This window comes from Zerene cesonia, chromosome 16, assembly GCF_012273895.1.
Source record: "Zerene cesonia ecotype Mississippi chromosome 16, Zerene_cesonia_1.1, whole genome shotgun sequence".
Classification (NCBI taxonomy): domain Eukaryota; kingdom Metazoa; phylum Arthropoda; class Insecta; order Lepidoptera; family Pieridae; genus Zerene; species Zerene cesonia.
In genome coordinates, this window is record NC_052117.1 from 4957188 (window position 1) to 4982506 (window position 25319).

At 32.8% G+C, this 25319-nt stretch overlaps 1 protein-coding gene across 1 annotated transcript in view; it reads right to left on the reverse strand.

Annotated features, from left to right (window-relative positions):
* The window catches only part of LOC119832751 (semaphorin-2A-like), a 511596-nt gene that overhangs the window by 389189 nt on the left and 97088 nt on the right, over positions 1-25319 (reverse strand). The window contains exon 4 of the mRNA XM_038356484.1: positions 1056-1191. Coding sequence (XP_038212412.1) covers positions 1056-1155 — 100 coding nt within the window. The 5' untranslated portion in view covers positions 1156-1191. The remainder of the gene's footprint in view (positions 1-1055; positions 1192-25319) is intronic.

Sequence of the window (25319 nt, forward strand, 5' to 3'; positions counted from 1 at the left end):
AGTATGCATAATCTAGGACGTAAGCCGGATAACATCGGCTTTAGAAAGTGAACAATTCATATTTTTATCGTAATTATCTTCGAAATCGGTAAAATTGAAATATAATATACTCCGAACCTGATTTTTACATTTCACATTAAACCGTATTTTATTCATTTATTTTTTTTGTTAGTATGAGAACCTTAATTAAATGCTACTATAAACATTTATATATGAATGAGTAGGGACGTTGGTATCTGACGGCGGGGCAATTAATTACGTTTGGCTAAACTTTGTGACTTACGCTGCCCCTTTTTAAATGTCACCCTTGTTTATATATCCAGCAATAATGAAGCAAATCTATAGGCTTGCCTAAAATTTTTGAGACAAAACCTGTCTTATACAAATATTAAATAATAGACTCGAACCCATTTTCCTCAAGTTTTAATTATTGCCGCGATTCACTTCCAGAGAAACCCAACAACGGGGAACAATTCGGAATTCATTCAATTATTCAAACTTTTAATTAATATTAATAGGAGCTCTCACTTTCAAAAGAAAGAATACGGCAGATAAAAACTCCTTAGAAATCTGCGTTACTTGCAGCTGCAGAAAGAATTTATGTGAATACAATAAGAGGCCAAAATAGATGAGGACAGTAAAAATGAATTCGGATGGTTATTAGTGATCGCGTCGCCTGAACAAAAGATGGCTAGTTTGTGTGGGTGAGAACCCGTAATAAACGTCACGACAAGAGAGATAGGAAATTAAAGGAAACTAAAACGAAGTCGTGGATCAGGGGGAAGTTTCGGGAGGTCTGTTCGGTGTGCTTGGAATTAAAAAAGAAACCGGACGTCTGATTCTGTTTGCGTAGTGGAAATGTATTGTTACTTGTAAGTTCTTCGACGTGATTATTTTTAATGAATTACGGAGTTAGTCTTTGACCTTTGAACGCTGGTTTGGTAAAATAGCTCGAAACTAAGTGTAACAACCGGAATAACTCGGCTTTATTCCGCGAAAGAGACTAATAAAAGTATGCACTGAAAATTTACTTGTCATTTAATATTGCGACTTACCTTTTGGTAACGGCTCAATAACAACTTTAACAGCATTCGCCACAAGCAGACCGGAGAATATCCATAGAAAAATCATGCTTCTTATTTCTAGCTCATCCATTGTGATGCGTAAACTACTCTTCGCACATTGCACTATCTGAAAAAAAAAAATGATGCTCTGAGTTTAAATTTATAATTACACAAAATTTAAATCTATTTGAACATTAATGCTATTTTCGAAATAAGACGGCCGTTTTTTTCAAGCTAGATTGCTTTGTATTAAAGTAAAATAAATCTGTATATGTAGGTGCACGATAAAGAGGTTGAATTTGATAAAATGATGAATCAAAATCTATCGTAAATTTGCTACTAACCGTATCAAAGTCACGGCTATCAATATAATATTGTTTATGACAAAAGTTTGTACACTATACTTAGGGCAAATTATTTTAATTTATTTGTATTTGTTTAAATCCTGTAAAGGGATAAAGCCCTGAGTAAATAGATATTCGGTTTCGCGTCAGTAACATTAAACGTTATCAATTATAAATATTGATAGAGGCCAATTTAATTTTTTAAGTCGATCCTTTAACTTCAGAGACGAGTTCGCCTGAAATTTCGCGGATTTGCATTTATGAATAATAACTGAAAAAGTTAGACTCACAAATCCGCTTTCATTTCGATATTACAGAATTATGAGTATAATGCGTCAAAGAAAAATACTGCCTTTCTTTGTTTACACTTTGTTGGGAAAGTTTCGAGGACGAAATTGTTGAGACCACTCCGCTTTCAACACTTTTGACACATACGGAAGTTTTATTTCCGTGAGATTTTAAAACGCCACGATTTAGTTGTTATCTTTATTCAAAAAAAAAAAGAACCGTGTACGACCTTGTATCTGAGTTTTTTATTAGATTATATTATATATTATGCCGAAATTAAAGACGTGGCAGAATAATTATACTGTTTATATGTATTTGTTCATAATGATATATACATAATATATGTATATACATTTATAAAGCAGTGGTGGCTCAGTGGTGAGACCTCGCACTTCAAAATCGATAAGTCGGGGTTCGAGACCGGGCGAGCGTGCAGGAAATAAATAGATTTTTCAATTTATCACCACTGTTTAAAAATGGTGAAGGAAAACATCGTAAGGAATCGGCATGTCCAAGAATCAAAAAAAAAGTTCGGCGACATGTGCCATCTGCCAACCCGCACGGTCTGTGTCCCAGCAGTGGGAATATATATGGGCTGAAGATGATGATATACATTTATACATATTATATCCATGTCTGTGCGTAAGTGCGTAAGTGTTGTTAATTTAAAGTGATTTAAAATCGAGTCCAAAGGAGCCGGTTGCATAGAAACAGCTGAACCTAATAAAAGCGAGTTAAAAGGGACTCATTAAACTCGAATCTACACGGATATTTTTTCTACTTATTGACTATTCATTTTAAATAAAGAAACATATTAAAATATCGCAGGACGTATAATCTTGCCTTTATCTGTATCATAACCAGCAGCTGCGCATTGCACCTTAAAAGGAAAAATGTACTAAATTGGTGATTAATCATTGTAACAGGTGCACTGAGACTGAGGTCTCCTCACATGAGCACATGTTGCTGAAATTAAAATTTTAATTTATACCCCATCATCCTTTACATAAATATTAACATTTTTATCTTGTGAATAATAAGAATATGTGTGTTCAATAAAATGTTTTTTTAATAGGGGCGATCGAACTATGAAATTTGATAGCGTTTTGTTTGAAAAGCCATAGCCTAAGCCTACTGTTTCGTATATTATTATTATTTTTATTCGTATATTCGTATAACAATAAATACTAAATGTCGTTAATTTGGCGGATAACAATGGATAAATCGAATTATATTCATCATTCGGTCATTCAAAATTAAAACTGACCGTTGTTGAAAATCTGAATTCCCTTATCCCCTTTGTAAAGGTAGAGGTTTCGTTATTTTTGGATCTTGAACGGTGACCCTTCGCTTGTACGTCGTTTCGATTTGACGTAACCATTTTACCTTTATTGTAAGTCTCCCCTTTGCTTCTCCAAATGAATTTAAAAAATCACGTCTGGGCGCGAATTTACGTGGATTGGATCGCTCCAGCTTAATGACATTTAGGTACCTATCATTATTTAGTGATCGCTTTTGTTTCTAGCACGTCGCCATAATAATATTTTTAAGAAACGTCAGATTTGTTTTTCATAAATCTGTCTGAGTCGTCGATGATATTCTGTGAATTTTATTTTCTATAAAGGTAAGTGTTTTCTTTATAGAAAGTAAGTATTCATTAATCAATATTTCATGTAAATATTGTAATTTGACCTTTAAGACAATTATATAGGCATCGTACATAGCATAATTTTAATCAGTTATTGTCTGATGCCTTTGATGATCATGATATCTTATGACTTATACATCCTTGACACATTACCTCAAATCTTAACCTCTATTTCGATTTATAGTGAAGAAAAAATTGTTCACAGATAGGTTTCTCATTTGTACGTGAAAGGCTTGACTACGGAGAGGCGTTCTAATTACGGCAGCAGGCGTGGCTAGACTGTCACCACAGCTGATTAAAGCGTCAAGATGCTATAAGTCGCTTCATAATTACTTGGCTCATGCTCCTATACAACTCCAGGTCTTCTCTTTGGACATATTGATCCAGTGCCATGCTTAATATTTGATGAAAATGTATATGCACAGGTGTTGTTGTATTTGTTTTTAGGTCAACATGATATTATTATTAAGACGTTGCATGCTACTAAATGATAGTCAATTGCTCGTATTAGTTTCATTATTTTATTAAATATTGTATCTCATCGGATGGTGTTAATATCGTATTTATATAAAACAATACAATACAAGGAGTTGAAACAGAACAGAAATGAACTAAATTGCATCTCGCAAAAAGCCGAAATCTCTAGAATATCTCAGAACTTGGAAATTAATATCCAAGATTTACATACAGTCGGTCAAACGAGCGTCTTTACTTCACTTAGGATCAGATAAAGTTTCGACACTAACCAAAGTGCTTAAGCAGTGTCGACCACAGAGGCGCCGTATTCCGAATAGTTGTTAAATTCCTGTTACTAATCTAAATTAATTAAAATTCAACGAAAACGCTCGAAATGTTCACTTCAGGTAAACCACACCTGAGTTTCGTCGTTAGTCGTACTTTCTCATCAAATCTCGTTTAATAATGAGTCCTGGTTTCTTTGAAGCGTTATCAAAGAAAAGTTAAAATTAATAGTACCCATAAGGTTCTTCGCCCTTCAAATAAAATCAATTTCTATTAGGTTTGTGAAAACTTTGTTTTACAGTCTGGCATGTTCTGATCCACCAAGAAAATATTTTGTTTTAATAGAGATCCGTGTTTAATGAGCACCACTGATTGATTACTAATAGTTTGTATTAATGGATTTGATAAATGGCAAATTACGACAGAAAATGCGCTGGCAAATAAAAATGAAGTCTCATTAAATTGAATATCATAACCCACTAGATAAATCGCAAACTTTTAATCTAGTTTAATATTTGCTTTCTTTTAAAACTCACCTACATTCCCTAAAGTTTTATTTACATAGCTCGGTGCAGAAGTTGGTCAAGATTACTTGGGACTTTCGAAGTTGCCTTTTGCGACCGATATACTATATTATACTATTCCGTTCCCCAACTCGAGCTGTTTTTGTTTCTTATGGTTATCGGAAAAGTTAGCAAGGTCCGGTCTATAGACGTTTATTGGATATAGATCGAGCGTCCTGCCTTAGAAAATATCATTGTGTACCCTTTTCTTTTTCTTATTATAAAGGTACAATTACGTATTTCCAGATTTCACTTCTTCTAGAAAAATTACGGTTTCGTTTTTCCAAAGTATTAGCTAAAGTTCGTGGAATAGGTCATTTTATAGCAGAACTTATCTGTTTGAAATCAAATATGAAAAAAACCTTATGTATATGTAGGTTATAGACGTACACTTTATACTTATACGAATATTGATAATTCTATTGCATATGAATTTTCGCTAGAGAATTCAATATCAGTCATGTTATGTATGAGGAAAATAACAAGAGTAAAAAAATAGAGATGAAAATTAGAAAAGTGCGTACTAACTTTTTATTACAAGCTGGTCATTAGTGAGGTGTGAAAAAACGCAATTACACTCTCGGCGGGGTCATTAACAATAGTTAGAGAATGCTCGTTATACAGCACAGTATGTTACATAGTTAACACCAGCGAATGTTAATGTGTCGCGCGTAAAAGTACAGTGATTACCTAACATTCATAATTTATCCAGTTAACTTCCTATTCTATTGTTTATTATTAGATTTTTTTGTGTTGTACGTTTCATGAAATGAAATTATGACTATAATCTAGTATTTTCTTGTGTTTGGTTTTACGCGTGTATTATACATTTAGAAATTAAAAACTTTTCAACGGATTTTAAACGCGATTTATTCATTAATATTAAGCTGTCTCCCCGTGACCACGCTCGCTGTAAAGTGTTCGAAACGTCGGGTTAATAATATAATGAATAAATCGCGTTTAAAATCCGTTGAAAAGTTTTTAATTTCTAGACTATAATCTAGTAAATGGAGATACTTATAGCTCAACCACTAATACGAAAAAATATTTACTGAAACAAAATCATCAGTGCTTTATAAATTAACTAGAATGTAAAAAACTGAATAATATCTATTTTGTTTAAATCCTAAATAATGTATAATTAATCTTCAATTGGTGCCCTATATCTCTGGGCTTTCTCTTAGATGACTTATTGCACGCCCTGCAACGTCAGTCCATCCCACGACATCGTGGGGCACCACAGAATTCGAGTTTTGGCGCTAGCTCGGTGTGTGTGACAAACGCCACCAAACGTTTAAGGTAAACCAACTTAAATGGTGTCCTGTTTTGTATTTTGTACTTAAATACTTTTAACGATTGCTTGTAATATGTCTTAATATTATAGTAGTACCTATTTATGTTGGTAGGGTCACAATAAATTATATACCACTGTTTGTTTCAGCATGGGTTTCGAACGTAAACGTAAATGTGAAAGAACATAATAGCTTGGCGACTGTCAAAGAAGAGCGATTTTATAGGATGATTTTATTGTTTGGTCACTTTTGCTTGAATTTATAATAGTTAAATATTAAGACTAAATTAGGCAAAATCAGCCAGGATGACTAAAGTTGTCTTAAGGTAATGATGTGTTTGAAACACAAAGAATTAAAGTGACCAGAGGGAGACTGAGCGATCTCGATTAGCTTTGTGTAATTATTGACGGTGTTTAAGTGAAGGCCGCCACAAAGAACGGCTCCTTGGGAAATAATCGAACGGATCTTACAAGCAGATAGTCTAAGACAAAAGAATATTTTCTAGTCTATTATCAAAATTATAGGCAGCCGGTAATAAGGTGGAGGACAATGCTGGATCTCACTCCGATGTACTTTATTTTAATGACAGCGTCCCAAGCCTATATTGCATTTTATGAACGGAACATTGTCTTAAGCGTGGTATTGTTGAGTTGAGTAAAACACAATTATAGCGGCAGTTAAATTTTGAGGCATTGTGTAAGGATCGTATCTCGCAATTAGCTCTAAGTTCTGGAGATACTAAGAAACAGATAAGAGAGGTTCTAGGAAATTTTGTTCTTATATTAAAATCTTTCCCTAGTTTATTAAAACACTACACACGAAATAATTAACCCTTTTGACCGTGAGGAGAATACAACATAAATGATATCCTTGTTAAAAACCTTATCTACCCTTTACATGGTTTTTTATTTGATTACAAAGTACAAACACGTAAAAATAGGTAAACCTTTAGTTATTTCAAACGTGTATTACAAAGAAGTTGAGCGTGAGTACTATAGATATAGTCCTTTGTACAAAGAAATTCACTGGGCTTGATGCCGACATCAAAGTGGTATCACATACACGCCACTCGTCACAATGCTTACGAACAATTTTAATTTCAGATATTTTTTAGGGTTCTTGAAGTTTTGCTTTGGGTTAAATGTTTACGTGAAATTGTTAGTGTCCCAATAAGATTTTTAACAATTAATTCATCACCATCAAGGAAAACCAGAAACGTAAATCAGAAACTTTGTGCTTTGTTCGATAGCTTATATGATATTATCTATCATATTCTAATATATAAAAATTACGTGTCACATTCTTTGTCCGCGATGATCTCCTAAACTACTTAACCGATTTAAATCAAATCTGCACACTATATGCAGTTTGATCCAATTTAATAGAAAGGATAGCTTTTAATATTTCAATTGTGACAAATATAACTGCCCGGGCGGATCCGGGGCGTGCAGCTTGTTATAATTTAAAAATGAGCACTAGATAAACACAGAATTCATCACCCTATATTTTTCTATTTACCTATAAACAAATAGCATATGACGGTAAAATATCTCAAAAAACAAACAACTTAATAATCCCCTGAAAATATATTAAAAATAGTATCGACAAATATGCAACGATCGCTATGTAAATCATATTATATTGATCTGGAGAAACATGTGGAATATCCAATCAAATGGAAATAAATCCATTTGGTTTCACGTTCTGAACGATAAGGGAAAGCTGACCAGCGTATGGCGTTTGCCCGGATTAATATGAGTTACTGCGAGCTATATAAGTGGAAGGAAATTGTGGACATTATTGGTTTGCGTGAACGGCGATGAAATAAGTGCTGTAACCGGACAGGTTTTATTAAACTCAGCTTTTATTCCTAATTATAAAAGTTATCTACCTAATTTTCTTTTTATTTTATATCTAAGTGACAAATAAATTCATAGCGTGAAATATTTAATTAGGTTTATCATTTTTAAGGTTTATTTAATTTTTTTAATTAATATAGTAAAAGACAAAAAAAAATTGTTTACATTAGAGATATTACTTTGTATCAAATGTTTGGTTTTCAATACTCATTCGGATTGTTGAAGCATGTTTTTATACGAAATTAGTTTTTACCAGTTCTAGGAGATCGCAGTGTCAACGAGAAACTATAAAGAAATAATCAGTTGTACGAAAATTGTTATAAACCAATTGTTTTGCAAATTATTTATAATAATAAACCAATTATTTATATCCCAAACTGCCTTCACGCTATTGTCTCGTCTAATCGTCAGCTAATTTTCAGTCGTCTAAACATTTGTTATTGACATTGAAAGGTGTGTTAACCTTTGTTAGTATCTATATTAAAGATTAAGAGTAAAACTTTAATTCTCTTGACTGAACTCGAGGGCAATTGGTATATTTGTTGATGAATAAAGTTCGGTCGAGTCTAGACATACTACATCACGTGGTATGCTAAATGAGAGACTGCATACGTTAAAAATAAGCGGCAAATTTTTGCATTCTCGTTGTAATGGTCTGACAATGGGGTACAGATAGCAAAAAATGCAAAACTGATACAGTTACAAACGTACGTAAGTATACACATTAGATGTAGTGTATATCTTGTTTAATACTATTTTTTGCTTAATAATATGTTATTATTGACTAAACTTAACATAGAAAGTTACGAAGCGCGAGATTAACATGCTATACATAATTTGATGAGCTATGATAAGCAAAGTTTTGTTTTTTTTGTATGAAACAGTTTTTCAGTTTGGTTTTCTTTCTTTATAAAAGAACTCTGTCGAACTAGGATAATATCCTGTAATGGTAGTAATTTCTATTTGGTGTGAATAAATAAATAAACAAAAATAGATAAATAACAATTTATAGATACAATCAAATCATTGAAAAAACATAGGTATAATACAAAAAGTTAAATTTCATTTTAATACAAACAATTGTTCAGTGATTTCGCCAACCATCCCCGCAAAGGAGCGAAAGTGGCGCGTAACACGCAGACAATCCAACCCTTCATTGTTCTTTGATTTTACAGCCACACATAACCCGGGCCAAGGCTTAGTATATTCTGAGTAGCAATCAGATGTTCGGAAGGCCTACGTTATACCGAGTCTGAACCAGATACTAATTCTGTGTACATTGCGTAGGATTATCGGCTGTGCGAGTTTTGCCTTATAACTTAAACAGAAATGCACTGGAGTTTTAGATCTATTATCCGTTACGTAGACGCCTAAACCACATGTACATTGGTTGCCTGGTTTTATACACTGAACAGTATTGTATTGTCTACTGCATGTTTATTGTATTGATTAAGCCCGTATTGTGTAGGTTGTGATTATGAAGGAATGTATTGTCTAATAAGTGGGCTTTGTTCATAAAGTTGATGTTAAGGAGTAATATTGTTCAAAGGTCTCCAAAATATTATGATGAAAGAAGATTTCATTTCACCACGTCGTTCATATTAACTTAGAGAGGTAAATATGCACGCAATTTTCATCCATTCCGTTCCTAATGACTTTCACTGACACGGCGCAAAACCCCTCATTTTACACTTTGACGCGTTCACTTACGCCTATTTCTGTAGCGATGACATTTCCCAATGGAAGTGAAAACAAGGGGTCTGAACATTCGTCTTCTTCCCTTAAGATAGAGTTCAATATCGAATGTAGTGATCCATTTCGCGGAATGACTTTTGTCTATCCTGGGTCTTTAAGAATAAAGAACGATTCAATGGAACTTAATAAGTCGCATCTCACTTTCACATCTTCCAAAATTGTACCTTAAAGATGAGGCGAAAGACTCATAAAAGCGTGGGCTAATATGAGTCGGATATCAAAACGAGTTTTCGGAGTTTATGCTGTTGGATCGTTTTGTCTATTGGTAATATGAGACTCGTTTCGCACCTCTGAACAACAGAACCGTCCTTTTTCACACTTTTATAAAGTCCTTACAATGGGAGCCAGCGTGTGTGAATATTAATTGTAGTGTCGCGTCACAATTAAATTAAACGTTGGTTTAGCTCGCGTCTCACTAACAAAGTACAAGAACTACGTGTTTTAAAAGCATTTTTCTTTTTCCAGGAAACATACATGACTTTAATAAAGGATGATTTTAATCTGAGCTGTAGTTGTACCCGAGCTGTATGTAGAAATAATATTGTTAAGGGAATGTTGAATACGCCTACTTTGCTTGAAAAGGTCAGATACTATCCATCATAAAATAATAATGAAGCTAGTCGTAAATGCCTACGCTGACCAATACTTAACGTGCAGCCGTCGCATGCCAGACATTCCCCGTCCGAGTATGAAATATAGAGTTGGAGACACCGACTATGTGACCTGAACTGACTACCAACGTTATATGAGGAAATTCTGAAACTTCGAGACGTATTTATACGAAGAATTCAAAGCAAGCGTTCAGAAATTTTCCGAACAATTTAAATTTTTAATAGTCAAGGTACAGAAATGCAAAAAGGCAAATTAGTTCGAAGACGAACTTTCACTACGTTGTTTGAAAAATGCAAATGGATATTGAAATAAGTGAATATTAAAATTACACTCCTTTAAATTAAAAAGGGTCATTTATACTACAAAATAAAAGAAAAGACCAATGAAACCTTTCAACTAATTGGATGTACTTATTAATAAACATTTCCACACAATTTGTCCAAAATGTGTTTGTTTTAATAATGTTTAATCTTATTTCAATAACATAATAACTAAAAACAAACGTTATAGAATTAAATAACCTAAGAACCTCCTAGTAAATGATAAATGTTTTAAAAATAGGATTTTGGATTCGAGTATAAAAAATAAAAGGGTCTACTATATGAATTTTATTACACCCGCTCCACATCAATTTTACTGTTTGTTTCTAACAGGTTAATCAGATTTGCCATGACCAGGTTTATACACTGCTAAGCTTGCGAGTATCCTGATACTTATATAAAAGGAACGTGCAATTTATTGACTGAGATAAGAAAATAAATTTAAAACTTCCCATATAAGAGCCAAACATTATATTCAGCTCTTTTGATCATAAACCTAGAAGGTTAGTATCGATTTTAGTGAGTAATGGCCTAATTCTAACCCCACTTTAGCCGTAACAGGTAACGATATTCGCGGTCTGTCATGTACGACAGTTACCCTTCACTAACACCACTTTTTCTACACGATTTTACACTTTGCTAAGATACTCAAAGGTTCCGTCGACGAGGAAAGTTTGCAAGTTCAGTGTGTAGATAACAATTTGGGCCCACGTTTCAAGTCACCCTTTACCCCTTACTTTACTGGTCGAAAATAGTTTGCATACGCCCTGTTAAATGAACATTTATATACGTCTGAGTATTTATTCAAATTTATATGGCATGAATTTCAAATAATAATAGTAAAGACAGCTTATCAACACAAGTATGCGAATTTTTATGAAGATAAACGAATATTATTGAAATGAGCGACGACGAAAATAATGGCATTCAATATTCGAGATCTTTAAATTATTATGAAATATCTATGTTCTTTTAGGAGAATTTCGAAATGAAATAGCTCTATTATAAAAAGTTGTTTGTTTGTATTACAAAAATGGGAGGCAATTTTGTTCAACATTAAGATCAATTAGTAATCAGCCATAGCTGTTATTATTGTACTATTGAAACTCTAAATTAATTAGCTTTATGGTATTTAACAGTTTCATTTGTAAGTTTGGTTGCGATCGTTGCATTATATGACCCGATTGTGTGTACCTACGCGTTCAAGGTCACATAATAGTTCTTATATAATAGAGGCAATAAATTTTATGAGCAGATATTAAGGATTACAAAAATCTCATATTATTATGTGTACTCTAAAGGAAAATCATCTTTCCTTAGAGCCTATTGTTTGTAACCATATTACGTTCTCGAGGAATCTGATAAAATACCGCTATGTGCATACAGTGTGAAATAAGGTTGTGCCCAAAAATGTAGGAACAAATACACATAACATCAATCTGTGTCTATTTTAGATAATATGAAGATATGACAAATATACGTATAATCTATACTTGTATTATAAAGAGGAAACATTTGTATTTTTGTATGTATATTTGTTATGAATTCATACAAAAGTTACTGGACTGATTTGAAAAGTCTTTCACCATCAGAAAGCTGCATCACCGAGTTTCATATACCATACTTTATTCAGTTTTTAGCTCGGCTCAATCCTGGCTGAATCAGGACAAGCGGCTACCAATATAATATAAAACTAGAAGTATGAAGAGAATTCAATATTTTAATATGTTTATTCGATTGGTTGGTTGGTTTATATTACGTAAAGAAAAGTACTATATGTATAATTTTCATTTGTTACGCAGAATAATCGCAATCGCAAGTTTATATCCGATTTGACTCAGTTATCAAACATTTATTAAATACAGTTACGAGATTTCTTCTTACTTTATTGGAAAATTCATTACTCAGATAATGGTTCGAACGAAAGCGAGAGACGCAATAATATCAAGAGTATTGGCTTACCTTAAGTCTGTAATAGTGGGTGCTTACAATAGCCGATGCAATCAGCTAGCAAAGCACTCCACCGTATCTATCAGCTACTCAGATTCGAGGATTTACCATCTTTTATAGATAAATCGAGATACTAATCTATAAGATTTCTTTAATATTGTGTTACGATTTAATGTAAATGTAATAACTAGATTAATATTTTATATTGGTATTTGGTTTCAGCGATGTTATAATACTGAAAGAGGAATGATTACCTAATTATGTTCTGTGATGCATTAAATTCAATTCATTTCAGATTCAAAAACCTTATTGCGTATTGGGTGTCACGTGTCGTGTGTATACATATAATAACACATAATTAAGCAGATCACTTCTTTAAAAGAAATATTTTCAAGAAGAAAACTTGCATAGAAATATTGCTATTTTGCAGAACGCAAAATAACGATTAGTATTTGTTATTTTTTTGTCAGTTTGTATGTACGTCAATCAGGTAAATTTAAAGCCGCGTGCGAAAGCTAGAGACATTAATATTATGAAACAAATATAAATAGATTTTACTAAGATTTTTAAGTACCTTTTTTTACGACTCGTTGCTGAATATTGACAAAGGTTTTAAAATTCGTTGGAATATTTTACAAGGTCTCAGTGTCGATCGGTCAGCGACATCTTAAAAAATAATGAATTCTCTTGAAAAATAAATAATGGAATAAGAAATATTTCTAAAGATCGCTTGATAGTTGATATTATTGTATAGGGTTGATATGAAACGTAACCGTATTATAAGTTACTGCTGGGTCAGTATACAGGCCGACGCTCGCGCGTATTTGTTCATTGGCTAATAACTCACCACTCTTTAATTAGTTATTGTAAAACATATACATTGATAATAAATGTAAAACTTGTAATTGATGTATTGCAAATATAATAAGATTTAAATCAATTCTAATTCTAGTATAAGTTGTGAAGTCTTCATGAATAAAAATTAATGAATAAATATACTTTTGAAAATAAATAAATTTTAAGTAATAGTAATAGTTGGACTGCGGACATTTTTTTCTAAGTTATTAGCCGTTAGTGATGATTTATGTTATTTTTTTATTGTGATTATTTTGTGTCTTTTTTATTATATAGAATAGTCTGATTTTGTTACATAATTCAAGTTTAATAATATTTTTTTGTGAAGTTTTTCAGTCTCTCCGTGACCACGCTCGCTGTAAAGTGTTCGAAACGTAGGGTTAATAATATAAGGAATAAATCGCGTATAAAATCCGTTTAAAAGTCTTTAGTTTCTAAATACTAAGCTTACATATTTCTTTAAAAAAAATCTATATATTATACGCGACCTACCAGGCGACGACGACACATCACATCACATCTCGACGTAAGACAGTGGGCTTTTAATCAGTAGGAATCCAAGATAACCCACGTCCTCTTCCCCGGGGGCCGTGGGTATGTATGCAAGATTTCCCCCACTAAAAAAGGCCTCATGTCAGTACTAACGTCAAAATGAACGCGAGTCGAGCTTAAATGTTAATTACCTAATTTCTTTCTTTGAATTTGTTAAGCTTATGAGGAATATTTATTAATTTGATGCTACCTTTGATATCAAAATCAAAACACTATAATATATGTAGCATTTATTTTGTCTTTAATGTAAATCTCTATTACCCTTTCTAATCTTGTAAATGACTAGGGGTCCGACCCGGCTTCGCCCGCGGTACATATATAGAATAAAGCCTTCTTCAATAAATGGGCTATCTGAAACAAGAAGAATTTTTCAAAACGGACCAGTAATTCAAACAAAGACACAAACAAACTTTTCAGCTTTATAATATTTGTATAGTCAAATTGTGATTATTTGTTTGCTTGTTTGTTTTGTCGTCCCATTGGACGATTTTAACCGCATTATTTTTTGGTTACAACTTTTCACCGCGGCGAAACGTCTCATTCTCGTGAAAATATACTTTTATCACTTTAAGTAGGAAGCTTGTTCATAATAAGGTTGAAATTTAAAGAATTTCCATTTGATTTTAGGATCATGTATAGAAAAGTTTTAACTTTTTGCCCACAAAAGTGTAATCACAAAACTTCGATAACATGAAAACTTGTATGAAACTTCTTCTATTTCAGAAGATATTTAACTTAAAATAACAACTTAAACTCTGTATGACGTAAAACTTATTTTTTACGGATTGCGACATTCGGACAAAACTGATTTTTTTTTACTCCCATTTTTATTTATGATTTCAAATAAGTATTTCAGTAATTCGAATAATGGTACTCTTAAATCAAACAAACACGTTTGTGCGCCGCTTAGCTAACGCAGCGCTAGCGAACATTGGATATCTTCATAAATAAACGAAGCAATGCGATCAATCCTAGTGCATACCAAAGCCTGTCTGCATATCTAAATGCCTAAGTAGTGATATTCGAACTATTTCATCGCTATAGAAATTGAAACATAAAATCTATGGAATTTAGTAATGGCTGCGCAGAGTGTCAATGTATTGAATTTCATGGGTGATTAATGAGATTATTCGAATTTTCGGGACCACCGAGGGGTTTCCGTAATGGTAGATAAGAACAATAGTTTGCCTTTGATTTACTTCAATAGTGTTCATTCACAGATAGATAGTTACGCGTGATAAATGTATCAATTTGTGATAAACAATTCCTAGGGGTATAAATTTTTATAACAGACAAAGTCTTGTGAAGTTAGTACAAAAACAAATTTACTGTAATAAAGTTTTCATACAAGCTGTGGCTTTTCAAAAGTTGGGTTTACAATTTTGTGGGAAAAAAGTTTTGTAGTTTAAGATATTTTGTTAATTTTTCTACATGCTAAAATGAATATATATGTGAATGTAAAACGGCTGATTTAATTGAGATGAAATTCAACACATAAAACACATACAGATATCTGGAGCACACAGTATCATCGGACTACAAACGACGTCACGGGCTAAAGCTAGTTTAACATATACGTATAGAATAGATAAGTATAATGAAACAGAGTCATATAGGCAGCTCGCATAACCGTCAAAAATTGCACGCGCCCGCGAATTAACAAAATGCAAAACAATATCGCAGTCATATATTACGTAGCTTTTAGGCACACACAGTCCCACATTTAGCATAACACTGTCAGCAACATATCCGCTTATTATCATACTAATGGGTATGTGGCTGCACACATTAAAAGCTCATCCACTCGTTTGGCCCCCAGGGTTTTCATTTCCCGTTTTTCAGCCCGCCTTCTAATGAATTAGAGGTTATAATAGATGAGAATGAGTGAACAGTATAATAATGTAAGAGCGAACTATAATGAGATGTAAGTATTTCATTAGTGAACGAGGAAATTGAATGGTTACCGCAGTGGCCGTATGAATTAAAATTCATGACTAGTTATAACACTCTCCGCGAATATAATTCGGGTTTTGAGTTATTAAATAGATTAATTTAGAACTTTGATATGTATGTTACATCCATTTTAATGGACAGTTTTAGTATAGATAATATTATTATTTGTGTTTATGAATATAATTAAGTGACTTTGGTTAACGTTTGGTGGACACTTCCTCACAAGGATACTAAGGCGCTTCTCCATTAGATTCAATTTATCAACATATTTATACATGTTTTAAATGATAGCTCAAAGGCGCGCACGCACACAGACAAACACATTTATTATTATTGGATATTATAATTTATTTCTATTTACGGAAGAGCGGGTCCTCCTGACACAGAATTTGTTGTAAACTTACTAAAAAGGAATACCTACTATTTTTGTTATAATTAATATTGTTCAAGTTTTTAAATAAATCATTTTTAATTTTCAAGTATACCTACTAGAAATTAAAAATGATTTATTTACAATATATATGTATATGTGTATTTATTTTCAGAAATTAATTCATACAACTGGCAAAATGAACTCATGCATTACAACTCATTGGTAGGGTGAAAATCTAATAATATAATATTGTGCTATTCAAAGGAAGTACTGAGGAGGAATAGTAATACTTCGAGTACTTTATGGATTTAAGCGTCGTATTTTTAAGGCGACAAAACGTGACCTGCATTATTGAAGAACCATTGTTCGGTTTCAAACACTTACAGACTTTTCAAAGTTTTTTGCGTAAAGCGGATTCCCTTATTTGAGTTACGACTGCATAATAAATTGTAGAACTAATAAAAGAGATGTACGAACAATCAGTTTAGACTTTCCTTTAGCTGATTAAGAGGTTTTGTAACAAAATAAAGGGGTGTATACGTTATAGCCTGTTTGCTTAACCCAATCGTAAGTAACGCGTACCGAAATTTATTTTGTTTTAATTTCCCGTAATGGTTCAAATTACACGTAGCGACATTAAATTTTTGGTTAGAACGAATGTAAAATATGTTAAAGGGGCCACAGCGGGTGCCGAAATGAGTACGAATAATTTGCTATTTTGCCTACGCGTGTAAATACCTAAATTTCTATTTGCGCCTGTAATGTAATTCTCAGTAGTCTGCAAATATAATGGAATCAAAAAGAAAAAGTTGAAATAAGGTTGCTTTTTTAATTAGTTCAAGTTTCGAATGTAAAATGATATTTAAGTGCAATAATATGGCATGACATTTTTTATTTAGTATATTACGCATATATTACTTTCTTATTGAAAATCCAATTAAATATTATAAAAAATCAATGGAAATAATTAAACGTTTTGCATTAAATATCATATGCATTATTGATATAAACACTTATAAATAAATCAACAATAAATGTAGATAAGCCCAAATAGATTTTATACCAAATTTGGTATCTACCTACCTTCAAAATTCTTATTAAATACCGAAAAATGGCTGCCCCACAAATGCAAAAACCTACTTCAAAGCCCTTCCAAACTGTTTTAAAACCCTGAGTGAGATTAGATTTAGAACGCATGATCCTCTCAATCGTTGGTTAATCTTTATTTGATTTCAATTAACGACTCAGAGCAGAGCTCGGTAGACACGCTGTTATTCTTAGCCAAGTGGTCTCACTGATTGAAGCACGGTTCAATTGGTTCGAGATTATTTTTAAAGGAGTTTTATTGGTAGATATTCACTTCATCAGTCTAAATTTACCAAATGCAAGTTTAGTGCAAACATTATTAATTTTTTCATGAGAAAATTATAAGAAGTGATTTTATCTATACTAATATTATAACGCTGAAGAGTTTGTTTGAACGCACTAATTTCAGGAACTACGGGTCCGATTTAAAAAATTCTGTATTAAATAGCCCATTTATTGAGCAAGGCATATGTACCACAGGTTAAGCCGGACCTCTAGTATATTATAGTAGGTACCGTATGTGGTAACGCTCAACCATCCATAAAAATGATTAAATACCTAACATAAGTTTTTTTATTACAGTTCAGTGGTTGCTGATAAAAAAGGATTGTAAAAGAGCAAAACAGGATATTTGTAATCTCATATTGTGATTTTGCATATAACAATATTTAAATACGAAACCAAATAAATTAATTTAATGAAAAACAAATCGTCAATACTAAGTCCATAACGTCCGGATACAAACAAAATTCTCAAAGTGCTGCCGTGTTTCATAGCGATACCGCAAACAAAACGTAGACTTAATTGAGATAATGTAAACAAAGAATTCCCATCAGCGATACTGATCTGATCTGCATCTGTGCTGGCCTATTCGTGTGTAGCTTATTCTCTGAAGTTTGCTTTAGCTTATACCAGAAATTAATTTGTATTTGTATTACCCTAACATCACGATGATTTGTGGGGAACGTAACGCTTAGCTTGCAAATCACAGAATCATTTATGTCAAAATGATTGCATATTACGTTATTAGAATATAGAGCTGAAGTTTTTTTTAATGCGTTAATTTAGGAACTGTTTGCCAGATTTGAAAAATATTTTTGTGATATGAGTTATGGAAGCAAGCTCCATAGTATCATGAACGACGTGGGTGAAACCGCGGGACACAGCTAGTTCAATGTATTTGTTAAACTAATTTCAAATAAAATATCGCATCCGTGTAGTGACATGTTTATAATTATTTGTTAGTTTTTGAAAGCCTTCTTGCAACGGTTATATATGTAAGGTATTAAAAGGTACAGCTCTGCGCTGTATCGTTGGACGAGTATAAAATGACTATTGTTAAACTGGTATTTCAAAATGACTATTCAAAGAACAGTGAAGTTACAGGAGAACGTTCCGAAATTCCCCAACACTGATTGCGTGCTTATTACATAGTATCACATTGAGTACATTAGTCGGATATCATTGCGAGGATCCGACTTTCAAACGGTCGATTAGAAGTTTTCTTGTTAGAACTTCCTCTATTACGACTTGGGCTACGTACTTTATCTTGATGGAAAAATCAAAGCAAGATGTTCATGTTTCGTGCAGTTTTGTCAACTATTAATAACGTAGTTGGAAAATTATTATTTGATACTGTTCGTTCGTAGAACATTGGTTCTTCGTAAGCGATGGCAGATAGTGAAATATTTTATGTCGTCTAAAAAGTTATTTCAGGCGAATGTAAATTGAGTCTTTTAAATTTAAACTTAAATCATGAGATTTCACCTTGGGCGCATTTTAAATACACAAAATTGATTATAAATCTGATAAGAATTCAGTACTGCTCGGAGACAAAGATATCACTTTACATAGATTTGTAACCCCTACGTACTGAATGAATGTAACAAAATCGTAGACATAGACAAGCGTCTATTTATGACCGACTATATTCTAACAAAAAGCAGTGGTGGCTCAGTGGTGAGAACCTCGGACCTAAAAATTGATAAGTCGGGGTTCGAGACCGGGCGAGCATGCAGGAAATAAATTGATTTTTCAATTTATCTGCGCATGTGGATAACATCACCACTGCTTAAACGGTGAAGGAAAACATCGTGAGGAAACCGGCATGTCCGAGAATTAAAAGTTCGACGACATGTGACATCTGCCAACCCGCACTTGGCCAGCGTGGTGGATTATGGCCTGAACCCTCATAGGAGGCTTGTGTCCCAGCAGTGGGAAGATATATGGGCTGATGATGATGATGATGATATTCTAACACTACATAATAAGGAGGACGGAAGAAGTTTATGAATTTTTGAATTTGTTGCGTTAATCTCTGGATCTACTTCAGTAATTTTAAAAATTATTCATTTGCGAGTTCCATAGGCTATTATTTATGGTCATAAACCAATGTTTATAAAAGCCTAAAGCTTAATAGCTTTAACAATATTTTATATTTTAATATCTGTAAATTATAAAATAATTGAATGCAAGTCACAACAAGTCACACTAATATTGAATTGAAAGATATCAAAATGAACGAGTCTTTCAAATATTGGGCAAGCCATTGAATGCATAATGCGCTCAGTGCCAATGGAAATATTTTAATAACAACTTTTGAGCGAATATGGAATTATCCTTTCATCGGTCCCCCGTCTGGATGGTTAATTAAAATCAAACACAGTTTAGCATGGCCTTACTAATTCAGTCAGTGTTATAGCTATCAATGTTATTTTACAACTAAAAATATAACGAAATGTATTTGTTTTATATATACATGATATTATACACTATGTTTGTGGGGATTTTGGATTGATCAGGTGCAGTTACCATTTCCTTATTATTGTATTATTAAAAACAGCGTCCACATATTTACTGCATCGTAACGCCAAATAATTATGTTAGAAATATAATCTACACGAATGAACGTGTAATATAGAAAGAGAAGGGTTGATCTGAACATATTAAATCGTTAAGTGTTTTGATAAACACAGACAGGGGCTCGGGCGATGATTCAGCTGGGTATTTGGGAAATCATCGTTGAGAGCACGTCCTGATTTAACTAGAGGTGATCTCGATATGACAGTTATGATTTGTGGACGGCGTTATGCCTGATGGTGGCATTTAATCATACTAGCTTCTTGTAATTAGCTACGTTGTAATGTAATAATGTTTTTTTTTTCAATAGTTTCTTCAATATTAAAATTCGATCGATTAATCGATCGATAATTCAATCTTTTTGGTATAAAAAATACGAAATGGAGTCTTCAAATTTACATGTAAAAAATTTATTTACATAATTTATGTTTCATACATATTATAATGTTTAATTTGTACGATGTTTTTAATAGGCAGCGGGTAACACAATGGAGTATTTAAATCATAATTGAAATATTTGTCACTATGGAAAGGTTATAATGATAAAAAGTACTGAATAAAGTATATAGCAACTGTATGTATATCTTCATATTTTTAGACAATGTGCACAGTACCGATTAATTTTATTCAAAGTATGTTATTTTAATGTAGGCGTCAGTTATTAAGCGAATCATAACACCAAGGTATCATTATAATTGGAATAATTATGATGGTGGTGGGATGATATTATCATTTGCGGTGATTAATTGAAGCTGGATGGTTAAATTTGCTTCATCACTCCTCTTTGAATAATTTACGGAGTCTATATTATTTCGTTCTAGCTGCGCCCCGTGGTTTCACCCACCTAAGTCTGTATCCCGTAGGAATATCGGTATAAAAAGTTGCCAATGTGTTATTCCAGTTGTCCATCTATCTACGTACCAAATTACATTGCAATCGGTTCAGTAGTTTTTACGTGAAGGAGTAACAAACATACATACACATACACACACATCCACTCTCACAAACTTTCGTATTTATAATATTTATGGGATAAAGTTTGTACCCTTCAGCCATAAGTAATTTTTCATGTATAATCCACATTTTATTTTCAAGTATCACAGAAAATTTATTGTTATAAAACATGATTAAACATTTTAATGCATGGTACACAACGATTCATACAGAATGCAAGTTTTCAATTAAGTATATGAAAGCTTTAACTAGATAAGCGCAAGTGAGGTGCGATAACACAACTCTTGTACGAGTATAAACAGCCCGATGCTAATGTCAAATTAAAAGTAGACTGAACAGAGAATGGCCAGGATTCGAAATATTCAAATGCATACTCTTGAATTAGCCATCAGGAACGGCGACAAAGAGCTCGGGGCTTATCTGTCGGATTTAGATGAACTCAACCCTCGACGATACAAAATAATAGCTGGCTCGATAGCACCATTGTTTGAGCATGAAATTAAAATTGAACGGGTTCACACGTGCGCACGGCCGAGATAAGGGGTTGCATTGCGTTCGCAATCGATTCGAAACTCGCGATATTTGGCTACATTGATTTAAGGGCTTGCTCTTTTCTTTATTACATCCACTTGAGTTTATTTAATCTGACGTTTATAAATCGACGCGTTTAAGTTTTATCTTTAGTCGTATCTCGCAGCATCCTAGATGATTTAATGTTTTACATTACTGTTAAAGACGAGATTCGTACTTAGAAAATTATAACGTAAAATATGATTATTCATATATTCATTATCATGTTTTTTATTTAATAAAGAGGACAATTTTTTGACCATTAGAAAGCTTCACGTTTCTTTAACAATGTTTATGGGCGAACGGTTGGCGCAAGTGGTGGTTATGAAATATAGAAACCTACGTACTGTACAGTAATAAACCTACGTACAGTAATAAAAGTACTGTGAAAGCCTACGTACGTAAAATTTACAAATTCATTTTACCCAAGGCTTGAATATATTATTGCATTTTTGTTATTGTGAAGAAATTTATTTATACCCTCAACTATTCTCTGACACGTCACATTATAATCTATCAAGCTTAGTTTATTTAATACCCATTATAGTATCATCTTTAGGAGTCAATCAAGATCCATTAGACACATTGTCCACTATTTAGTGATAATCAACATAGTTATGTGGTGGATTCAATTTAATTTATCAGTGCTGTGGCATGTAGTGTACTCCTGCCTATTGACTGTGGTTTGATGCCAGAATATTCTGGTATATTCGCAAATCTATTGCAATATCCTGCGGGTGTTGTTTAGAAAACGATTTAATTAATTGGATTTTGTCAACTAGATTTTGACGTCATTAACAGGATCGTTCATCCATCCAGAGTTCATCCATTTTAAAGTTACATTTATTTATTTTCAGGATCACATGGAATGTATGATTCATAAAAATTTACGTAAAAGGAGCAAAATAAAGCATTAACTAGGTGCTTAGCAATGAATCTGGCTTACAAAAGGCTTAAACCTCACAAAAAGTAAGCACATAATTGAGTGCAGTGAACTCTTTCTCAGGTAAGAGGATTGTGGAGCATCTGTGTATAGGCTAATTAGATTAGCTACATCCAGTACACACTGTTGGCTTAACATTGTTGAATTTATCGTTTAACTCAGGAATTAGTTCGAATTATTGCATTAGGCAGTGATTGTAAAGCTGCTTATAGACGGTTTATTATAATTCATTTTCATTACAGGAACGGAAATGTAGCCATCAGTTAATTAATTTCTTTTTCATGGAAAAAATTACGAGAAATGTATTTATGGTATCTAGATATTTTAGATTAATTACAAAATTTTAGTTGTAGTTTATCTAAAATACAACAGATATTTTTAAATTTTATACGTGGAGGCAATTATTTTTTCACGTTTGTAAAAGGCGAGGGGAAATGTAGAAGTTATCGCTTTGTTGGCTGTTAGAAGTATAATCACTTGATCAATCATAATTGCCAAAATAGGTCTATATTTATGAATATTATTACATAATATAAAGATCACAAAACGATATAAACTCTACACACTTAATTAAAGCTGAATGTCATATTTACTGTATAGCTACCTCTATGAATAAATAAACATGCCATAGCTATAAAACACATCTGCTTGAAAGGTTTAGAACAGAAAACGAATAGAGCATATACTAATACTATTTCTATCGCTTCATCGCCATTCAAAATGATAAGTAATTAAAGTAATTCAGAATGCATCAACAAAATGAAAGTGAGGTTGCGTGCTTGTTTCAGGTTCACGTTCAAAGCAACCCCATGATTATTCGCAATCATACGGGAAATTGGTTTTGAATCCAGTTTGAAACGTTGAATATTGCTATATGCTTACCATTTTATTTAAAGTATAAAACCAACTCAAATATTACGCACAACTTTAAAAATATTGCGCTTATATTTTTTGTATTTTATATCAATAACATATAACTCAAAAACATTTTTATACGCTTCCTTTCCTCAATATACAAGCCGAGCTACAATTTCATTAAAATATTGCCTCGTAGGAATTAACGTCAATGTTTTTAATATCTAATCTACTAAACTTAATAGCATTAGGTTTGAGGTCGTTCAACACTTCATTTTTTATGTGAAATCGTCTAGACCGGGGTAGTTCTTAACTCAACTATTAATCAAGGACCATGTCGACTTAGCTCATACTAATCTATAATAGCCCAGTAAACAGTCTCGCATGCAAACAGGCCATAAGGGCAGACAACCTTAATATGAAAACTTGCCCATTACAAACAATATATAACCGAAAACAATCATAATTGTAGTTTCGCCGAGTTAGGTTTAGTTCAGGTAACGACTTTATTCTTTAATAACTATTTGTACTGATGATAATTGTTCTGGAACATTTAAAGTTTGTATCGTAAAATTAAAAGGTGCAATATAACTCCTGTTTTACTATTTAATGTTTCAAAGTTTCCCAACCATGAATACATTATTATGACGAAAGCTGTTACCTTGAAGTACTAACAATATACGCTATTAACTCTCTGTTTATAAATACTAAATATCACACGTGTTCCCTACGATATCCTGTTAAAAGGACGTCTAAAACAGCTGTAGAATGGTGTACTTTACAAGGAATAATAGCATTTATTATTCGCATCCTATAGCTTCGTCATTAGCCGCACGCTATTTACTAGTTAACATGGTCACAGACCGATTTATCAATACGACATTTATTTTCTCTTAATCGTGTTTGGAAACGTAACCGATAGCTGGTCTGTATGCTAATTGTATTCATGTTCGATTGCCCTAAGATATAGTTACTAATGCAAACGTTAATGAACTTGGTGGTTGATTTGGATATAGTAGGGAACATTATTCAAGTACTAGCCAGTTAATTTTCAATAAATTATTTTATTAAAAATTAGTATTTTATAAAAATTAGTTTAGTAAATTAATTATTATTATAGCGAGTTAATAATTTTATTAAAGATTAACTCGCTATTACTCACTGAATGTGGGATTCGAGCACGCTTCGGTACGAATTAAGCCAGCTCGCATCGAGGAAGGTACCACACCCTACAGAAGATCGGCGTGAAATATTAGGATGATACAGTGTTTGGTTCGGTGAGTGGGGGAGCCGGAGGGCAATTTCCTTTTCCCTCGCCCTTTCTAGTCTATTCCTTCTTTCCTGTCTTCAATCCTTTCCTTGCCCCTTAGCCCTTAAAAGCAGGCAGAGCATTTGCAGAGGCACTGCCTATGCGTAAGGAGGTGGTATCATCAGGCGAAACGGAATTCAGTTGTCAACTATGACTTAAAAATCAAATTCTATGGAAATGTGTAACATTTTAAAGTTGGATATTTTTCTGGGATAGCAAACAAATTTACATTTTTTGTATTACAGATATACGAGTGAAAAAAATACTAGTTTTAATTTGTGGTTTTTCAAATCTTCAATAGGTATTATTCTAATCCAAATGTAAATAGATACTAAAAATAACAATCATTGAAATGTGTTCAGCCGTTATTGAGTTACATGCGGGGTGACTACGACTTTATTTTATACATAAGGTATTTATAACTCAAACATAAAACATTTATAACTCAAACTCAATCAATGATCTTAGCGTCAAAGAGTTTAATGACCAACGTTTAAACACATCACAAATTCGAAATGAAGTCACTTCACAGCGTTAATCCATTGGCCGATAAATCAACAATCACACATTACAA